General features: G+C 43.9%; 1 protein-coding gene across 8 annotated transcripts in view; it reads right to left on the bottom strand.

Annotated features, from left to right (window-relative positions):
- Window positions 1-2,850: 2,850 nt before the first annotated feature.
- ulk1b (unc-51 like autophagy activating kinase 1) overlaps window positions 2,851-16,767 on the bottom strand; it is a 31,683-nt gene continuing 17,766 nt past the window's right edge. For 2 of the 8 annotated variants that reach the window (XM_024382229.2, XM_024382233.2), the window contains exons 14-27: window positions 15,381-15,444; window positions 15,172-15,258; window positions 14,475-14,609; window positions 13,147-13,301; window positions 12,967-13,044; window positions 12,376-12,626; window positions 11,896-12,208; window positions 8,091-8,213; window positions 7,408-7,592; window positions 6,168-6,358; window positions 5,821-5,939; window positions 5,455-5,612; window positions 4,917-5,052; window positions 2,851-4,166 (exon numbers count right to left, since the gene is read on the bottom strand). In XM_024382229.2, the coding sequence (XP_024237997.1) occupies window positions 4,111-4,166; window positions 4,917-5,052; window positions 5,455-5,612; window positions 5,821-5,939; window positions 6,168-6,358; window positions 7,408-7,592; window positions 8,091-8,213; window positions 11,896-12,208; window positions 12,376-12,626; window positions 12,967-13,044; window positions 13,147-13,301; window positions 14,475-14,609; window positions 15,172-15,258; window positions 15,381-15,444 (2,051 nt within the window). In that variant the 3' untranslated portion in view covers window positions 2,851-4,110. Of the gene's footprint in view, window positions 4,167-4,916; window positions 5,053-5,414; window positions 5,613-5,820; window positions 5,940-6,167; window positions 6,359-7,407; window positions 7,593-8,090; window positions 8,214-11,895; window positions 12,209-12,375; window positions 12,627-12,966; window positions 13,045-13,146; window positions 13,302-14,474; window positions 14,610-15,171; window positions 15,259-15,380; window positions 15,445-16,767 lie in introns of all 8 variants that reach the window. The other 6 variants (XR_006079457.1, XM_024382231.2, XM_024382230.2 and 3 more) reach the window with 6 other exon arrangements.

Raw genomic sequence — 16,767 nt, 5'->3', positions numbered from 1 at the left:
TAACCACATGCAATAATAAAACAAATAATAACTTAATTTCTTGCACAATTTTATTATTTTAAACCAAAAAATGATACATCACACAGACATTTAAATGTGTATAGTTTTTAAAAATCTTTTACAGGCTTAAGTGTACAACAGTCAGAGATGTACAGTGACACTTGTTGTTTTGGCTCTGTTCTCCAGAACTTTGGATTTGAAATGATACAATGACTGAGGTTAAAGTGCCGACTGTCAGCTTCCATTTGAGGGTATTTAACCGTTTAGAAATTACAGCACTTTTTGTACATAGTCCCCCCATTTTAGGGGACCAAAAGTATTGGGACAAATTGACTTATGTGTATTAAAGTAGTCAAAAGTGTAGTATTTGGTCCCATATTCATAGAACGCAATGATTACATCAAGCTTGTGACTCTACAAACTTGTGCATTTGTTGTTTGATTATTTTGTGCCCAATAGAAATTAATGGTAAATTATGTATTGTGTAATTTGAGTGACTTTTATTTGATATTTGTGCTTCTGTAACTTTCCCACGCATCATTATTCAGGAGTATTCATAATCAGAGTAGCATCCATATGAATGTAGAAGTGTTCTATCAGGCACAAAATAATCTGAAACTCAACCAAAACAAACAGCAAATGCATCCAACAAGTTTGTAGACTCACACACTTGACGTAATCCCGGTGTACTAGGAATATGGGACCAAATAACAAAACATTTGACTACTTTAATATACGTATATGTGGCACCTTCATTGGGGAGAATGGGCTGGAGCGGATTTAGTGGACTGGTATCAAATACATTAAACACATGGTTTCCATGTGTTTGATGCCATTCCATTTGCTCTGTTTCGGCTATTATTATTATGAGTCGTTCTCCCCTCAGCAGCATCCTGTGAATTTTGTCCCAATACTTTTGGTCCTCTAAAATGGGGGAAACTATGTACAAAAAGTGCTGTAATTTCTAAACGGTTCATTCACACGATATGGATGAAAATACCCTCAAATGAAAGCTGACAGTCTGCACTTTAACCTTTTACTCATTGTATAATGTCAAATCCAAAGTGCTGGAGCACAGTCAAAAAAAGAGTCACAACCCCAATAATTTTGGAGCTCACTGTAACTCTGACTAAAATCTAGAATTTACTGTAGGGATTGTTCTAATACTATTATTTTGAAAGATGTTTTGAAAGGCGTGTGTGTGTGTGTGTGTGTGTGGGGGGGGATTCTATCCATGCTTTGTAATATAAACACATTCAGAGCAATAACATACTTTATAATCATTATTTATAAGTGATACAGAGTCTGAGATAGTAAGGTAAATTAGCAGTGTGGAACAAACTTGGAGGTATACTGCATTTATAAAGCATAGAAGCAAAACTGCAAACCTCTCAAGTTGTATGGCAAAACCTTGTTTTTTCAGTGATATCCCTTATGGAAGTGGGCATGTATTTTTAGTGTCACCTAAGCATTGGCGTGCAGATCAAGCTTTTACGTCATGGGCTTTTCAATTAACCACCTTCTAAGTTGTAATTCTTCTACAGAGTGATTTATTTGACATTTATGTGGCTTTAGGCTACTAATTGTAAGAAACAAAACAAAAAAGTGACAGATGCATAAAAAGCTTAAAGGACTACCATTGCCTTGCTACCAGCCACTCGTTGAACATTTCCCACTTTACACTAGCTGATCTGTAGGAATCACACTGGGTGACAAGAAGCATATGGGTCACTAGACATGACATAATCATCTGGAATGTGTATCATATAAACTAGACGTTAATGCATTGACATACGCTGTATGCAAATGAAACATTTCAGAGGAAGGAAAAAAGAGACTTTTTACTGACTGGTGAAAAGGCCAGAAAGCCTCTATGGGGAAACCAAAATATTCAGACAATCTTCACAGGGGAAAATGCTCCCTTCCTCATACTGCTCTACCCATGACGAACAAGGCGGTCAGGTAGGATCCATAGCTCGATATGCAACAGAGCTGTAGGACTGCTCTCGTTTCTGTTAGTTCCCTGTAGTGAGGAAATATAAAAGCTCTTCACTCTTTCACAAACACGGTTTCACACAAATGCATACACGGAACACGCAAGCTTCTTGGAGTGGGTAGAAGTCGCTTCTAACCACTGGTCCATTGCACCGTCAGAGATATTGTCAGATATTTTATCTACCCACAAATTGTTATTGCTGGGGTTACAATGATGTGGTCCTAGAGCTGTGGTTTGGGAAACAGCCACCCACCTCAAACAAAACTCTTTCCAGCAAATATCCATTTAACAACCGATACACTACAATTCGATAAACTCCAAGTGTCAGTCCTCATTTTGGCTACTGTGAAAGGAAACAAACATACTCAATACAACAAATATTTTTTCAGTGTACAAATGTAGAGTTTTTTTTAGGGGGGGGGTCTTCTTCTCAAAGGCACCTTTCAAAATGTAATAGCTTATGACACTTCCCTGTCAAGATTCAGACACCCATCATACATCTGACTATGAATAAACCTAAAACAAAACCGCCTAAAACTACAATAAAAACCATAGAAATTATTCTATATAAACTGAAATCTCTCCTAATATGTACATGAAAAACTGAACATATAATGTTTCATGTACATCTTATAAGTCACCTTCACTCTTCTTTCTGTACAGTACTGATAAACCTCAACACAGTGCTATAACACCAGTAATCAATCACTGGTGTAGTCCAGTCACAGGGACTGCTACTCTACTGCCAACATGTCTTACAAACTGATTGTGATTGCTGTACTCCGATAAGAAGTTTGAATGGGAAAATATGCAATAAATAAAGCTCAACTAAATCTCACATGTCTGGTCAGAGATCAGTGCAAATTGGTTTATTTTTCAATTCGGGCAATATTCCTGGCCTATACTGGATAAAATAACAATATTTGCTACAAACTTCAGGAAATATTAATAAGATGATCCATCTCAAGCACTCAGACTAAAAAGCTCAATGGGGTTTATGCAGTTCCAGCTGTTCTTCCACCATGGCAGCCATATCAAACACTTTGGTCAAAAGGAAATGCGCAGTGAGGTCCATTTTCTGTCAAGGCCCAGAAGTGGCACGTACAGCAATCCTCTCTACATTCTCCTGTTTATGGTCAAAAAAAATCTATCTGTTGGGTCCAAAAGGGCAACATTGTCATTCTTAATACGGCAAACTTAGCATCAACAAATTGTCACAGACAGGGATGAATAAAGTACAATACTTCTGTAACAGCACCTTTATATGGTTCTATCACAGGAATGTACATTAAGCTGGGTCAATAACACACAACATTTTTTTCTCCACACACAGGCCTGTGGGCTGTGACAGGCCATACAATTGTGTTAACGCTCTTAAACTCTTCTGGTTTCCTTGAAAACGACAAATAAAATCTAAATCAATGTAAACCATCAAAGAAACCAAAAAGAGGCAAACAGACAAGTTAAGCCCACTCGCTGTAATATCACGCTATACTATTGTCCACAAATCACCATTACAAGCCAAACTAAAAATAGCACAATGCCCCACGTAGGGGTTGAGATTAATATTTTTTACACAGAGTGGCTTCTTATAGAGTGATACCTCATGTCTTAAGAGGAGTGAGGGTCTATTTGTGATTGCTTAGCGCTGAATTATTGACAGAATCAAATGGAGCGTGTCTGTGACTGCAGTAGAATCCTCCGGCAGACCGCTTGGCTGTGATTGCTCAGGGCAGCGTTACTGACGGTAAGTGGCTGTGTGTATGGGACACTGCACAGAAATGAATAGCTAACACACTCAGTCCGTGTATTGGGGTCCTGTCTGACACACGGAGGAGTGAGTAGTGGCCTTCTCACAAGCCCTTCATCTCCAACATCAACCAGGCGGTCACAGGCTCCACCGTGAGTATGAGAGACCAGCGTCACCAGTCCCAAGCATACCCAGTCCAGGCCCTTCATAACACCCCCCCCCACTGGCTGGTATCTCCATGGAAACTAGAGGGTGGAGGGAGGATACTGAGTTGGTAGGTAGGGGGTCAGATTGAATGGGCATGGTGGTGTCTGTCCAGAATGACTGACATCATAGTTTAGCAGCATCCACGGGTGCTGAGTCCTCAGATGCAGAGCCCTGACTGTAGTGCTGTGAGGCGGCGCTCGATGCACTCCTTACCTGCAGAGAGAGAACGGGGGGGATGCGGGTTTAGAAGCAGTAGTTAATCAATGGATATGGTCAAAGGGACAAGTCACTGAGCTAAGTAAACAACAGTATACTTCCAAAACTATTTAGTGTGAAATTGCATTCCTGTAGTCATGGAAATAAAATGGTGTTCTATGAAGATGTATGTTCCTAATGGACAACAATACTTAGGCTTCTATTTCCAGCTATACATACATTTTACAGACACAGTATATTTAAGCAATAAGGCACGAGGTGTGGTATATGGCCAATATACCATGGCTAAGGGCTGTTCTTATGCACAACGAAGCACAAAGTGCCCGGACACATACCTTAGTCGTGGTATATTGGCCATATATCACAAATCCCACCAAGGTGCCTTATTGGTATTATAAACTGGTTACCAATGTAATTAGAGCAGTAAAAATACATGTTTTGTCATACCCATGGTATACGGTCTGATTATAAACCAACCAGTTTATAATTTACATTTGTTCTCTTTTGTTTGTTTTAGTCCCATCCTTCAGCTATTCTCAACCCCTCCCAACTATCTCTGAAGAACATCCCGTTTTGATTTCTAGCTGCCATATATTTTTTCCACTGTGCTGTTTCACAAAAGTTCTGAACCTTCCTATTCTCATAGTTTCTACAGATTGTAAATTAAAGATACACATTTTTGCTAAGAGTATTTTGCTACACCAGATCTAGGTAAGGGGTTGTGGTGAGAGATGAGAGGTGACTTGCATTTGGTAACGATGAGGATGTCTTCGTGCTCGGTGAGGAGCAGGGATAGGCCCTCCATCAGCAGCAGGGCCTTGTGGTAGCGCTGCACCGACGCCTCTCCCTGGTGGAACATCTCATCCAGAGCAGCAGCCTGCACCTGGGGAAAGACAGAGGGAGAGACAGAGGGGGAGTTAGTGGGCAAAGTCAGAGAGGAGAGAGGAATACTGCCACGATAACGGTTTGTAAATGGGTTTGAATACAAGGGATTCCGTTTGGAAGTATGGGTGAATAATAGCAAAGACCCCAATCATACTCCTTATTATCAGGTTAACTCAAATATCACTTTATGACAGCTACACACTACATGCACGTGGTTGATGAAAACATGTAGCTGTATAAATGGTTAAACGAGTCAACCACAAGCCTAGTAGAGGGTGAAGAAGAGATCAGATGCTGAAGAAGAGATCAGATGCTGAGATGACAGAAACGGTGTTGAGCTGAACACAGTGTCTCCCTCACCATCTGAACGGTGTTGAGCTGAACACAGTATCTCCCTCACCATCTGAACGGTGTGGCTGAACAGCAGCCTCTCGGCGGTGATAGTGTTAATGTGGTCCATGAGACGGTGCTTCCTAGAGAAGAAGCGCTCCAGCCGGGCGTTGAGGGAGAGGCAGGACGACACGCTGGACTTGAAAAGCTTGTTCAGTCTCTTCACCACTAAACACACAGTCACAGAGGAGAGGGTTAAGAGAAGAACAGTGTTATATACAGACAGAGAGCATACCTACTCCAAGTAGGGTTGGGCTCAAGAATATTTACTGATATATCATCTACTACTTAGGTTTAATGTTATATCCTCCTGTAAATGTTGGCTTTTAATGTTGGCTTCTCCAATCAGCCATGTTGTAAGGTTGTTGGGTCTTACCTTGTTTGACAGTAGCAGAGGGGTACAGTTTGCCCTGTTTGATGCACTCCATGGCTGTGTGTAAGGCAGACGACAGGAGCTCTGCAGTCTTCATGTACAACACCAGCTGCTCCGCATAGCTGAGACACAAACACACACAGATCAGACTCATGGCAAGTTTTTTAGCTAGTGCTACCTACAGTCATCGCAAAGTGTCTCTGAATGTCAAAGTGAGCAGTAAACAAGTCTGACTTGCTTTAATCATCCATTTGTAAAGAGCTCCTCTTCCATTAAAAGGAAATACTGGACAAAGTCGTTTCAGTAATAGTGGTAGAACTGGTTGAGCTTTATTGGCTGGTGGCTCTCACCTCCACTCCCGGCTGAGGGAGCTGATCTGGTCTGCCACCAGGCTCTGCTGCTGCAGGAGGGAGGGTGGGGAGGTGTCCCCTTGCTCCGCCACAGCCCCAGCCCCGGTCCCCCTGACTCCCGCCACCTCCATCAGACAGCAGGCAAAGTCCAGGGTGAAGTGAAGGCTCCTCAGGGTCTCTGTGTGCTCCTGCTGCTCTCAGACAGTCAGAGGGAGAGAGAGAGAGAGAGAGAGACAAGGTCACTCACATTGACCACTACAAAGTTCGCCATTACAAACCTAATTATCTTAACATGTCACGTTAATTCTCCTAACCTGCTACAAAAAGTCACTTCTGCTATTCAAAACTGGCAGATATGCCCTGAGAACAGTCTTGGTTTCCACTAATGCGATAGAGCCGCTCTGCATTTGAGTAGCCATAGCAACTGCTGCGTTTGGCTGCTGCTCTGCGCTCACGAGACAGTTGCCTAGGCTGCACACAGGTGATAATAACCACATTATGAGATTTTGGCAATGAAGGCAGCCCTTGCACTTTATTTGACCTGATGAGAATCTGTTTGGGATGAAAACATTGTCAATAAAGTAGTGAATTGGGAGCTTTAACAGTGTGAGGGCCTTCATGTTCTATACTAGTATTCTTTATTAGCCCTGCACCTATGTTTTCAAGGATGTGCATATGACCACAAACTTTTCTAAAGACAGCCCTTATACTTACCCAGAGTTGGATGAACTCATGGATATGGACATGTGGAATTGTGAAAATCTCTGCATGTATTTGAGGTAAAGTAGTGACTGGCTACAACTGGAGCGAGACTGAGCCGACATGAGGGGGAGGGTAAAATGACCATGGATTTTTTTAAATAGATTTCTATTAAGTTAACTATTAGCCCTACAAACAGTCTCCTTCTGAAATTATCCACACAATACATATTAACCCCCCAAACAAACTCTGTTTAGAACTACTGCCCGTTACTGTGGAGTGTCAATTCTGTCCTGTCCTGAACTTGACTCTAGAACTTCACTCCCATTCCTGCTGGAATACCACTGGACCTGCAAGACCCACGGGAGTCCTGTTCCCGTGTCACCCTCTAATGGGCATTCCTTAATACAGACACAGAGATGAAATGAGAGAAAGAAACATGCAGAGACAGAGAGAGTGACAGAAAGAAACATGCCGAGACAGAGAGTGACAGACAGCAACAACCCCACATCCCACCCCATGCCCACCCTCATCCTCTCACCGCCATCAGTGTCTCCTCTGGCAGCTCAGGGGCCAGGAAGGTGACCGGTCCCCCCATGTTGGCCGTGATGGGGTCCGTGAAGCTGTAGCGTGGACTGGAGGGATCCTCAAAGCCTTCCAGATAGGTGCCTGTCTGATATCGGCTGGTAAAGGACCCCACTGGGCTGATAGAGCTGGAGGAGCCTGCTATAGAAAGTAGAGGTTAGAGCATGGCAAGAAGCTCAGAACAGGCACTGGGTGCACTGGGTAACAGGCACTGGGTGCACTGGGTAACAGGCACTGGGTGCACTGGGTAACAGGCACTAGATCATGGCTAACATAGGGAAATGTATTGTGTACATCGTTGCCACTGAGATCGCCATAGCCGGTCGCATTCTAATTCTGTGGTGGGACAGCTAGGAGGGGTCTCACTATCTTCCTGGCAGGTGGGAGCTGGGGAGGGGGGATGGGAGGGTCAGGTCTATGGGGACCTGGGATTGTGGGAGGAGGGAATCTTATGGTCTACCACAACCTTTTTTGTTTCATACTGCCATATCCAATTTGTACCATTTGTAACCTTTACCAAACTATGCCATTGTATACATTGTATACTCTACTGCTGTTTTTCATCATCATTTTTTAACACATTACATAGTGGTGCTGTGCTGAGTAAAGGATGACATCACCAGGCTGCTGAGAATTTACCTGAGTACTGCCTGGTCCTTGAGGTGTGTGGTAGGGTGCTGCTGTTGGGTGGGGAGCCCACAGTGAACACCACCTGGGCTGGGCTGGCTGAGCCTGCAGCCATGGCACCATCACCAGAGGGTGCTGACGGACAGAAACACAGCACTAATCATTTTTTAAATGTATTTTATTTCCCCTTTATTTAACCAGGTAGGCTAGTTGAGAACAACTTCTCATTTGCAACTGTGACCTGGCCAAGATAAAGCAAAGCAGTGTGACACAGACAACACAGAGTTACACATGGAGTAAACAATAAACAAGCCAATAACACAAACAAGTCAATGACACAGTAGAGAAAAGAAAGTCTATATACAGTGTGTGCAAAAGGCATTAGGAGGTAGGCAATAAATAGCCCATAGGAGCAAATAATTACAATTTATCAGATTAACACTGGAGTGATACATGAGCAGATGATGATGTGCAAGTAGAGATACTGGTGTGCAAAAGAGCAGAAAAGTAAATAAAATAAAAACAGTATGGGGATGAGGTAGATTGGGTGGGCTATTTACAGATGGACTATGTACAGCTGCAGTGATCGTTTAGCTGCTCAGATAGTTGATGTTTCAAGTTTGTGAGGGAAATAAAAGTTCAGCGATGTTTGCAATTCGTTCCAGTCACTGGCAACAAAGAACTGGAAGGAAAGGCGGCCAAATGGGGTGTTGGCTTTGGGGATGACCAGTGAGATAAACCTGCTGGAGCGCGTGCTACGGGTGGGTGTCGTTATCGTGACCAGTGAACTGAGATAAGGCGGAGCTTTACCTAGCATAGACTTATAGATGACCTGGAGCCAGTGGGTCTGGCGACGAACATGTAGCGAGGGCCAGCTGACTAAAGAATACAGGTCATAGTGGTGGGTGGTATAAGGTGATTTGGTAACAAAACGGATGGCACTGTGATAGACTGCATCCAGTTTTCTGAGTAGGGTGTTGGAAGCTATTTTGTAGATGACATCGATGAAGTCGAGGATCGGTAGGATAGTCAGTTTTACTAGGGTAAGTTTGGCGGCGTGAGTGAAGGAGGCTTTGTTGCGAAATAGAAAGCCGATTCTAGATTTGATTTTGGATTGGAGATGTTTAATAGGAGTCTGGAAGAAGAGTTTACAGTCTAGCCAGACACCTAGGTATTTATAGTTGTCCACATATTCTAGGTCGGAACTGTCCAGGGTGGCGATGCTAGTCGGGCGGGCGGGTGCGGGAAGCGAATGGTTGAAAAGCATGCATTTGGTTTTACTAGAGTTTAAGAGAATATGGAGGCCACGGAAGGAGTGTTGTATGGCATTGAAGCTCGTTTGGAGGATCGTTAGCGCAGTGTCCAAGGAAGGGCCAGAAGTATACCGAATGATGTCGTCTGCGTAGAGGTGGATCAGGGAATCGCTCGCAGCAAGAGCGACATCATTGATTTAGACAGAGAAAAAGAGTCGGCCTGAGAATTGAACCCTGTAGTACCCCCATGGAGACTGCCAGAGGTCCGGACAACATGCCCTCCGATTTGACACACTGAACTCTGTCTGCAAAGTAGTTGGTGAACCAGGCGAGGCAGTCATCAGAAACAACAAGGCTATTGAGTCTGCCGATAAGAATACGGTGATTGACAGAGTTGAAAGCCTTGGCCAGGTCGATGAAGACAGCTGCACAGTACTGTCTCTTATCGATGGCGGTTATGATATCGTTTAGTACCTTGAGCGTGGCTGAGGTGCACCCGTGACCGGCTCGGAAGCCGGATTGCACAGCGGAGAAGGTACGGTGGGATTCGTAATGGTCAGTGATCTGTTTATTAACTTGGCTTTCAAAGACTTTAGATAGAGACCTATATCCATCCTGCCCTGCCTAACAGTTTGGGTCTAGGGTGTCACCCCCTTTGAAGAGAGGGATGAACGCGGCAGCTTTCCAATCTTTAGGGATCTCGGACGATACGAAAGAGAGGTTGAACAGGCTGGTAATAGCGGTTGCAACAATGGCGGCGTAGAGTTTTAGAAAGAGAGGGTCCAGATTGTCTAGCCCAGCTGATTTGTACTGGTCCAGGTTTTGCAGCTCTTTCAGAACATCTGCTGTCTGGATATGGGTGAAGGAGAAGCTGGGGAGGCTTGGGCGAGTAGCTGCGGGGGGGATGGAGCTGTTGGCCAGGGTTGGAATAGCCAGGAGGAAGGCATGGCCAGCCGTTGAGAAATGCTTATTGAAATGTTCGATTATCATGGATTTATCAGTGGTGACCGTGTTACCTAGCCTCAATGCAGTGGGCAGCTAGGAGGAGGTGCTCTTGTTCTTCATGGACTTTACAGTGTCCCAAAACGTTTTGGAGTTAGAGCTACAGGATGCGAATTTCTGCTTGAAAAAGCTAGCCTTGGCTTTCCTGACTGACTGCGTGTATTGGTTCTTGACTTCCCTGAACAGTTGCATATCGTGGGGACTATTCAATGCTATGGCAGTCCGCAACAGGATGTTTTTGTGCTGGTCAAGGGCAGTCAGGTCTGGAGTGAACCAAGGGCTATATCTGTTCTTAGTTCTGCATTTTTTGAACGGGGCATGCTTATCTAAGATGGTGAGGAAATTACTTTTAAAGAATGACCAGGCATCCTCGACTGACGGGATGAGGTCAATATCCTACCAGGATACCCGGGCCAGGTCGATTAGAAAGGCCTGCTCGCAGAAATGTTTTAGGGAGCGTTTGACAGTGATGAGGGGTGGTCGTTTGACCGCGGACCCATAGCGGATACAGGCAATGAGGCAGTGATCGCTGAGATCCTGATTGAAAACAGCGGAGGTGTATTTGGCCCATGTTTACAGATTTAGGGTTGTACCTGGTGGGTTCCCTGATGATTTGTGTGAGATTGAGGGCATCTAGCTTAGATTGTAGGACTGCCGGGGTGTTAAGCATATCCCAGTTTAGGTCACCTAACAGAACGAACTCTGAAGCTAGATGGGGGGCGATCAATTCACAAATGGCGTCCAGGGCACAGCTGGGAGCGTAGGGGGGTCGATAGCAGGCGGCAACAGTGAGAGACTTATTTCTGGAGAGGTTAATTTTTTTAATTAGAAACACATAGGCCAGAGAATATGAACCGTAGTAACTAATGACCTAGCTATGTGCAGTGGAGCAAGTAGTCATTTACCGTGGTAGTTAGATGCATGCTTTTAACATCCAGTTTGCCCATATTATTAGCAGAGCAGTATAAATAAAACCTGATGTCCTCCAACAGCAGGGGTTTAAAAACAGTTAATGTTTTAGTATGTTGAAAAATAATATTCCAATAAGTAAACCTCCATCTTATCAGAATCAACTTTCACTGACCCACTTAGACAGGCAATCTTCAAAAATGATTGGCTCTTTGTGTGGTTTTGCACGCCAAATGTGCTACAGATACAGTCCAAAGCTGAACACCACACTGAAAGCCTCTATCCTGACCAAACTAATTAGCATGATATTAAACCTTATCTCATCTAGAATAAAATGGGATCCTTGTCCCTTTTTCAAAGGTTTAAGTGTTGAAATTGACCCCTGTGGAATGTCACTAAATTGATACCGTGACCCCAGTTGAAAAAGTGAGTGAAGAAATCTGTTTAGTCTTGCTGAACATTCAAACAAAGAGTGAACCAACGAAGTTGCTTAACTTTAAACAAGGATCTCCAGTCAGTCACTGATATATATATATATATAGATATAGATATAGATATAGATATATAGATATATATATATATCTCTCTCTTTAGTCATTCAGGTAGTCATCTACTGAAGAGTAAAATTTGGTAAACAGCTCTACTAAGCCCACCTGTGATGTCTATGGCTCCTCTGTTAGAGCAGAGGTTCTCATTGCTCCCCCGCTCCCCCAGCGGGCCTCCAAATGCAGCCATCAGCAACATGTCAGACAAACGACTTGCACTCTGAGACCTGCCAAAGCTCTTGTTGTCCTCTGCGGTCCTGTGGCTGTATTGACCAAGCTGCCCAGTGGGCGGCTGTCCTGGGTCCCTGTGGTCTGAGGCAGTCCTGCTGCCAGGCGGGGCCAGAACCAGGCCCTGCTGGGCCAGGAAGGTCACCAGGTTGGGGGTGCTGGGAGGTTTTGGAAACTCAAAGGGTGGGATGGCCTGTAGACAGGATGTCAGTGTCAGAGGCAAGACTCAGCCAAAGTAGAAAATATAAAGACTATGGACAGTGAGATTGACTGATTAAAGCCATTTGCTGGATACCTCAGCTTCCTGTAAACACAAGCATAGGTCTTATACTTGATGTGCTGTCCAAAACATGAACTTACTCTCGAGGGAGATCCTAGAATGGTGGGGAGGGGGCTGCGCTGCATGAGTTCACTCAGCCTGGGGGAGGAGTGCAGGGGCCGCATAGTCACCATGCCTGCCTGGTGGTTGGCCACCACTGGGTCAGAGTGCTGCTTCCTGATATTTTGCCTGCCGCCCCTGCTAGCAGCCTCGAGGAGACATGGGGCGCTGTGAAGCCGGGTGACCAGGCCTTGCTGCTGAGCGGGAGGCCGCATGTCGAGGAACTGGAGAGCTGGAGAGGGACAGGGGTTAGAGGAGGAATAATAGTGCAGCACAATGTGAATAATGAAATGTCAATATATATTATATTAGATGAGGGACTAAATATATACACCGACAAGGTGAGGGAAAGACACATGGAAGTAAAACATCAAAAGGTTCCTTTAAGTCAGTTTTAAACCCCACTGATCAAGCCATCAGGAAGTGGATAACCTTGGGATACAAAGCAAGAGTCTCCAGTGCCCCTGACCAGTTTAACCATGACATCCACCACTAACCAAAACACTAAAACAGTCAACATAGAAGTTAGGGGGACAAAAAGGGAAAGAAGGAGGGGAACTCTGGGTTCTCACCTCCATCCTGCGACCCCCCGCTACTGGTGTCTGTGCCCAGCGGGCGCACCTGCCCTGGCAGCTCAGGGATGGTACCCACTTCAGACACAGAGGGAAATGAGAGAGGGGGGGGAAGAAAGAAGAAGAATAAGAGGAGAGAAAAAGAGACATTTTATGACACATCAGTGCACTCTGGCAGACCTTGAGGTGAAAGCTGGAAGGGTCTGGCTCCTCCTACAGACAGCCTGCGGAGGCCAGCCAAGGCCCCGTAGCCTCCTGGGTAAGGCAGAGATGGGCCAGTCCTTCCAAATCCCAGTGAACTATTGCTGCTACAGCGACGCACTGGGGTGGACAGCCTGTGGTGGGGAGAGAAACAGAGAAGTCACAAAATAAGACAATATTCCCTATTACCGCCAAGCCAGAAATTATACTACTGTGCCACAGAGGAGACTATAGGTTAATATAAGCGTGTGTGTAAATAATGCATGTATATCTGCAGTGCTTTCAGAAAGTATTCATACCCCATGAGTTATTCCACATTTTGTTGTGTTACAGCATGAATTCCAAATTGATTAGAGATACGTTAGAATCACCTTTGGCAGTGATTACAGATGTGAGTCTTTCTGGGTAAAGCCTCTAAGAACTTTGCACACCTGGATTGTACAATATTATTTTTAACATTCTTCAAGCTCTGCCAAGTTGGCTGTTGATCACTGCTAGATAGCCATTTTTATGTCTTGCCATAGATTTTCAAGACGATTTAAGTCAAAATTGTAACTAGGCCAATGTCTTCTTGGTAAGCAACTCCAGTGTATATTTGGCCTTGTGGTTTAGGTTATGTCCTGCTGAAAGGTTCAATTTGTCTCCCAGTGTCTGTTGGAAAGCAGACTGAACCAGGTTTTCCTCTAGGACTTTGACTGTTCTTAGCTCTATTCCGTTTATTTTTATCCTAAACAACTAGTCCTTGCCGATGACAAGCATACCATAACATGATGCAGCCATCACCATGCTTGAAAATATGAATCGTGATACTCAGTGATGTGTTGTATTTGCCCGAAACATAACAATTTGTTCGTTATTCAGGACATGCAGTTTACTTTAGTGCCTTATTGCAAACAGGATTAATGCCTTTTACCCATCTACCAATAGGTGTCCTTTTTTGCGAGGCATTGGAAAACCTCCATGGTCTTTGTGGTTGAATCAGTGTTTTAAATACACTGCTAGACTGAGGGACTTTACAGATTATTGTATGCGTGGGGTACAGAGATGAGGTAGTCATTCAAAAATCATGTTGCACTATTATTGCACACAGTGAGTCCCTGCAACATATTATGTGACTTGCTAAGCAAATGTTTACTCATGAACTTATTTAGGCTTGTCATAACAAAAAGGTGAACTTACTTATAAAACAATTCTAAAAATGTAATACCACTTTGACATTATGGGGTATTGTGTAACAACAAAATGTAACAACAAAATGTGGAAAAAGTTAAGGGGTGTGAATACTTTCTGAAGGCCCATACACTGACCGTGGGGAGCCGTCCTGGCTGGGGGAATGGAGCTTCTGCTCCATACGCTGGTAGTTTTGGACCTGAGTGGGAACCGGAATGGGCACCGACTGACCATAGTTACCACAGTTACTGCCAGAGAACTCGTTAGGCCGACTGAAAGAAGAGAGAAAGGGGGAGTTGGTTACGTTTAACCATCCCATCTGTTAAATGCATTAAGAGAGTGAAACGGCAAAAATACTGAGGAAAAAATCTATGTAAAAGTATGTGAGAGAAAGAGTGAAAGAGAGAGAGACAGAGTGAGAGAGAATGAGAGCTGAGAGAGCCCTTGCTTTGGGGTTGACCTTCTGGCCAACTGAGTGGCGCAGTGGTCTAAGGCACTGCATCTCAGTGCTAGAGGTGTCACAACAGACACCCTATTTCGAATTCACGCTGTATCAGAACCGGCCGTGATTTGGAGTCCCATAGGACGGCGCACAGGGTTTGGCTGGTGTAGGCCATGAATTGTAAATAAGAATTTGTTCTTTACCGACTTGCCGGTCATCGAGCCTTACACACTAATCCTCTTACTATAGAAGGGTATATCATCGACCTTTGCTTTCAGTGCACAATACACCACCCAGCTACCAGGGTGACCTGACTAGCATGTCTAGATGGTTTAATCTGTCTGAACACTGAGAATGAATTCCTGTCCAGTAAGAGTGGTTTTTGCTCTTACCTGATAGGATTGGGGGAGCCACTGTAGGAGGGGGAGTGGGGTGGGGTCTTGCCCTGACTGCCCAGGCCACCAAAGGCTAACAGAGAGCTAATGAGGAGTTGAGAACACAAATGTTTTGTGATTATAATGTATATTATATTACTATGAAGAAGTAGGATTGGGTGTATTTCCCATCAGCATCTAGGTACGACCCTGACCACTAAACTCACCCGCTGTTCATCAGACTGTCGTGGAACACCTTTCCAGTAGGCCCCTCACAGGTGAGCTCACCTGCTGAGAAACCATGGCAACACATCAAACCAAACTGATGAAACCTTGGAGTAGAAACCTACTACATCCTTAAATCCAGACTTAGTACGTCTCATTTAAATAATTTGTGATTATGAAATATCAAATTGTCGAGGCGACAAAACAAAACCAGGCAAGACATAATGTAAACAAACCCAGACAAGACGTCATAATGTGCTCTATCTGAGAGTTCTCAAGTGGCTCCTGGGCCAGCCACCCTGCCATCAGTCAGTACCAGACAAGCATGTAGGTTACTCTACTGCATAAAAATGACAATTTACAAGTGAGTCAGCTATGTTGCAGCACTAAAATGTCATTCTAATTGACATAGACATGTTCAACAATATAGGCCGTCTACTGCCATGCGATGGTAGCGCTGTTATAAGCTTGATCTCTTGCAGTGCAAACACTTGCCTGGAGAAGTTGACACTCAGCAACTATAGGGTTTAATAAATTCGCCATCAAAAAGGTTGCATTAGAATAAACAGAATAAATAGAATAAACTCCACATCCAAGAGGAAAACAATAAGCCAGCTAGCAACTCCAGATACATTTGCAAGAGTATGAATGTTTATTTAGCTGAAAACTAATCACCCAACGGTAGACTATGCACATTTGCAAGCAATGCGTGTGTGGTCAGATCTATCTGTTTCCTAGCTAGCTTGCTTCACTTCCCAGTAGACAGAGCTGACTTTCTTAAATATTATCCATAGTGTCCGGCATGCTGCTGGCACAGATCGTGCTGAGAAGTCTGAAATATGGTCAAACTAGCAAATGCTGCACTAGGAAAATATTCTCAATCCCCTGCTGAATGAAAATTGCCCACAATTCATTAAGAAGCTCAAGCTAGCAACATCAAGGCAACTCTAACAACAGACCCACCAGTGGTTTCAAATCTGCAAATCATCAGCTGTCGCAGACAGACACACAGACAGGAGCCAATATTAATAACCTTTACAACATGCATTTGTCAGGTAAATTACATGTTTATTCTGTATCACTCAACTCTCATTTGTGAGTCTTGTTTGTATTCAGAGGGATATAGCTAGATTGTGTTGCTGTAGTCGTGGATGGATCAGAGGGACAGATCGGCCTAGTGCATGTTCTATGTGTCATAATTACCTGGATAAATCTTACCTGCAATTTCTTATCAATGCTGCTGTACTTAGAATTTGTAAAACCTTCATTTGTATCACTTTGAAGTGATCCAAACGACAAATTCATCTTTCATCTATACATTGAGATATTTTTTTTTTTTAAAGTAACATTTTATTAGTCTGGCTTTAAACCTTTATTTTCTTACTCAGA

The sequence above is a fragment of the Oncorhynchus tshawytscha genome, linkage group LG20, assembly GCF_018296145.1.
Source record: "Oncorhynchus tshawytscha isolate Ot180627B linkage group LG20, Otsh_v2.0, whole genome shotgun sequence".
In the NCBI taxonomy this organism is placed as follows: Eukaryota; Metazoa; Chordata; class Actinopteri; order Salmoniformes; family Salmonidae; genus Oncorhynchus; species Oncorhynchus tshawytscha.
This window is presented reverse-complemented; position numbering and strand designations above follow the sequence as displayed.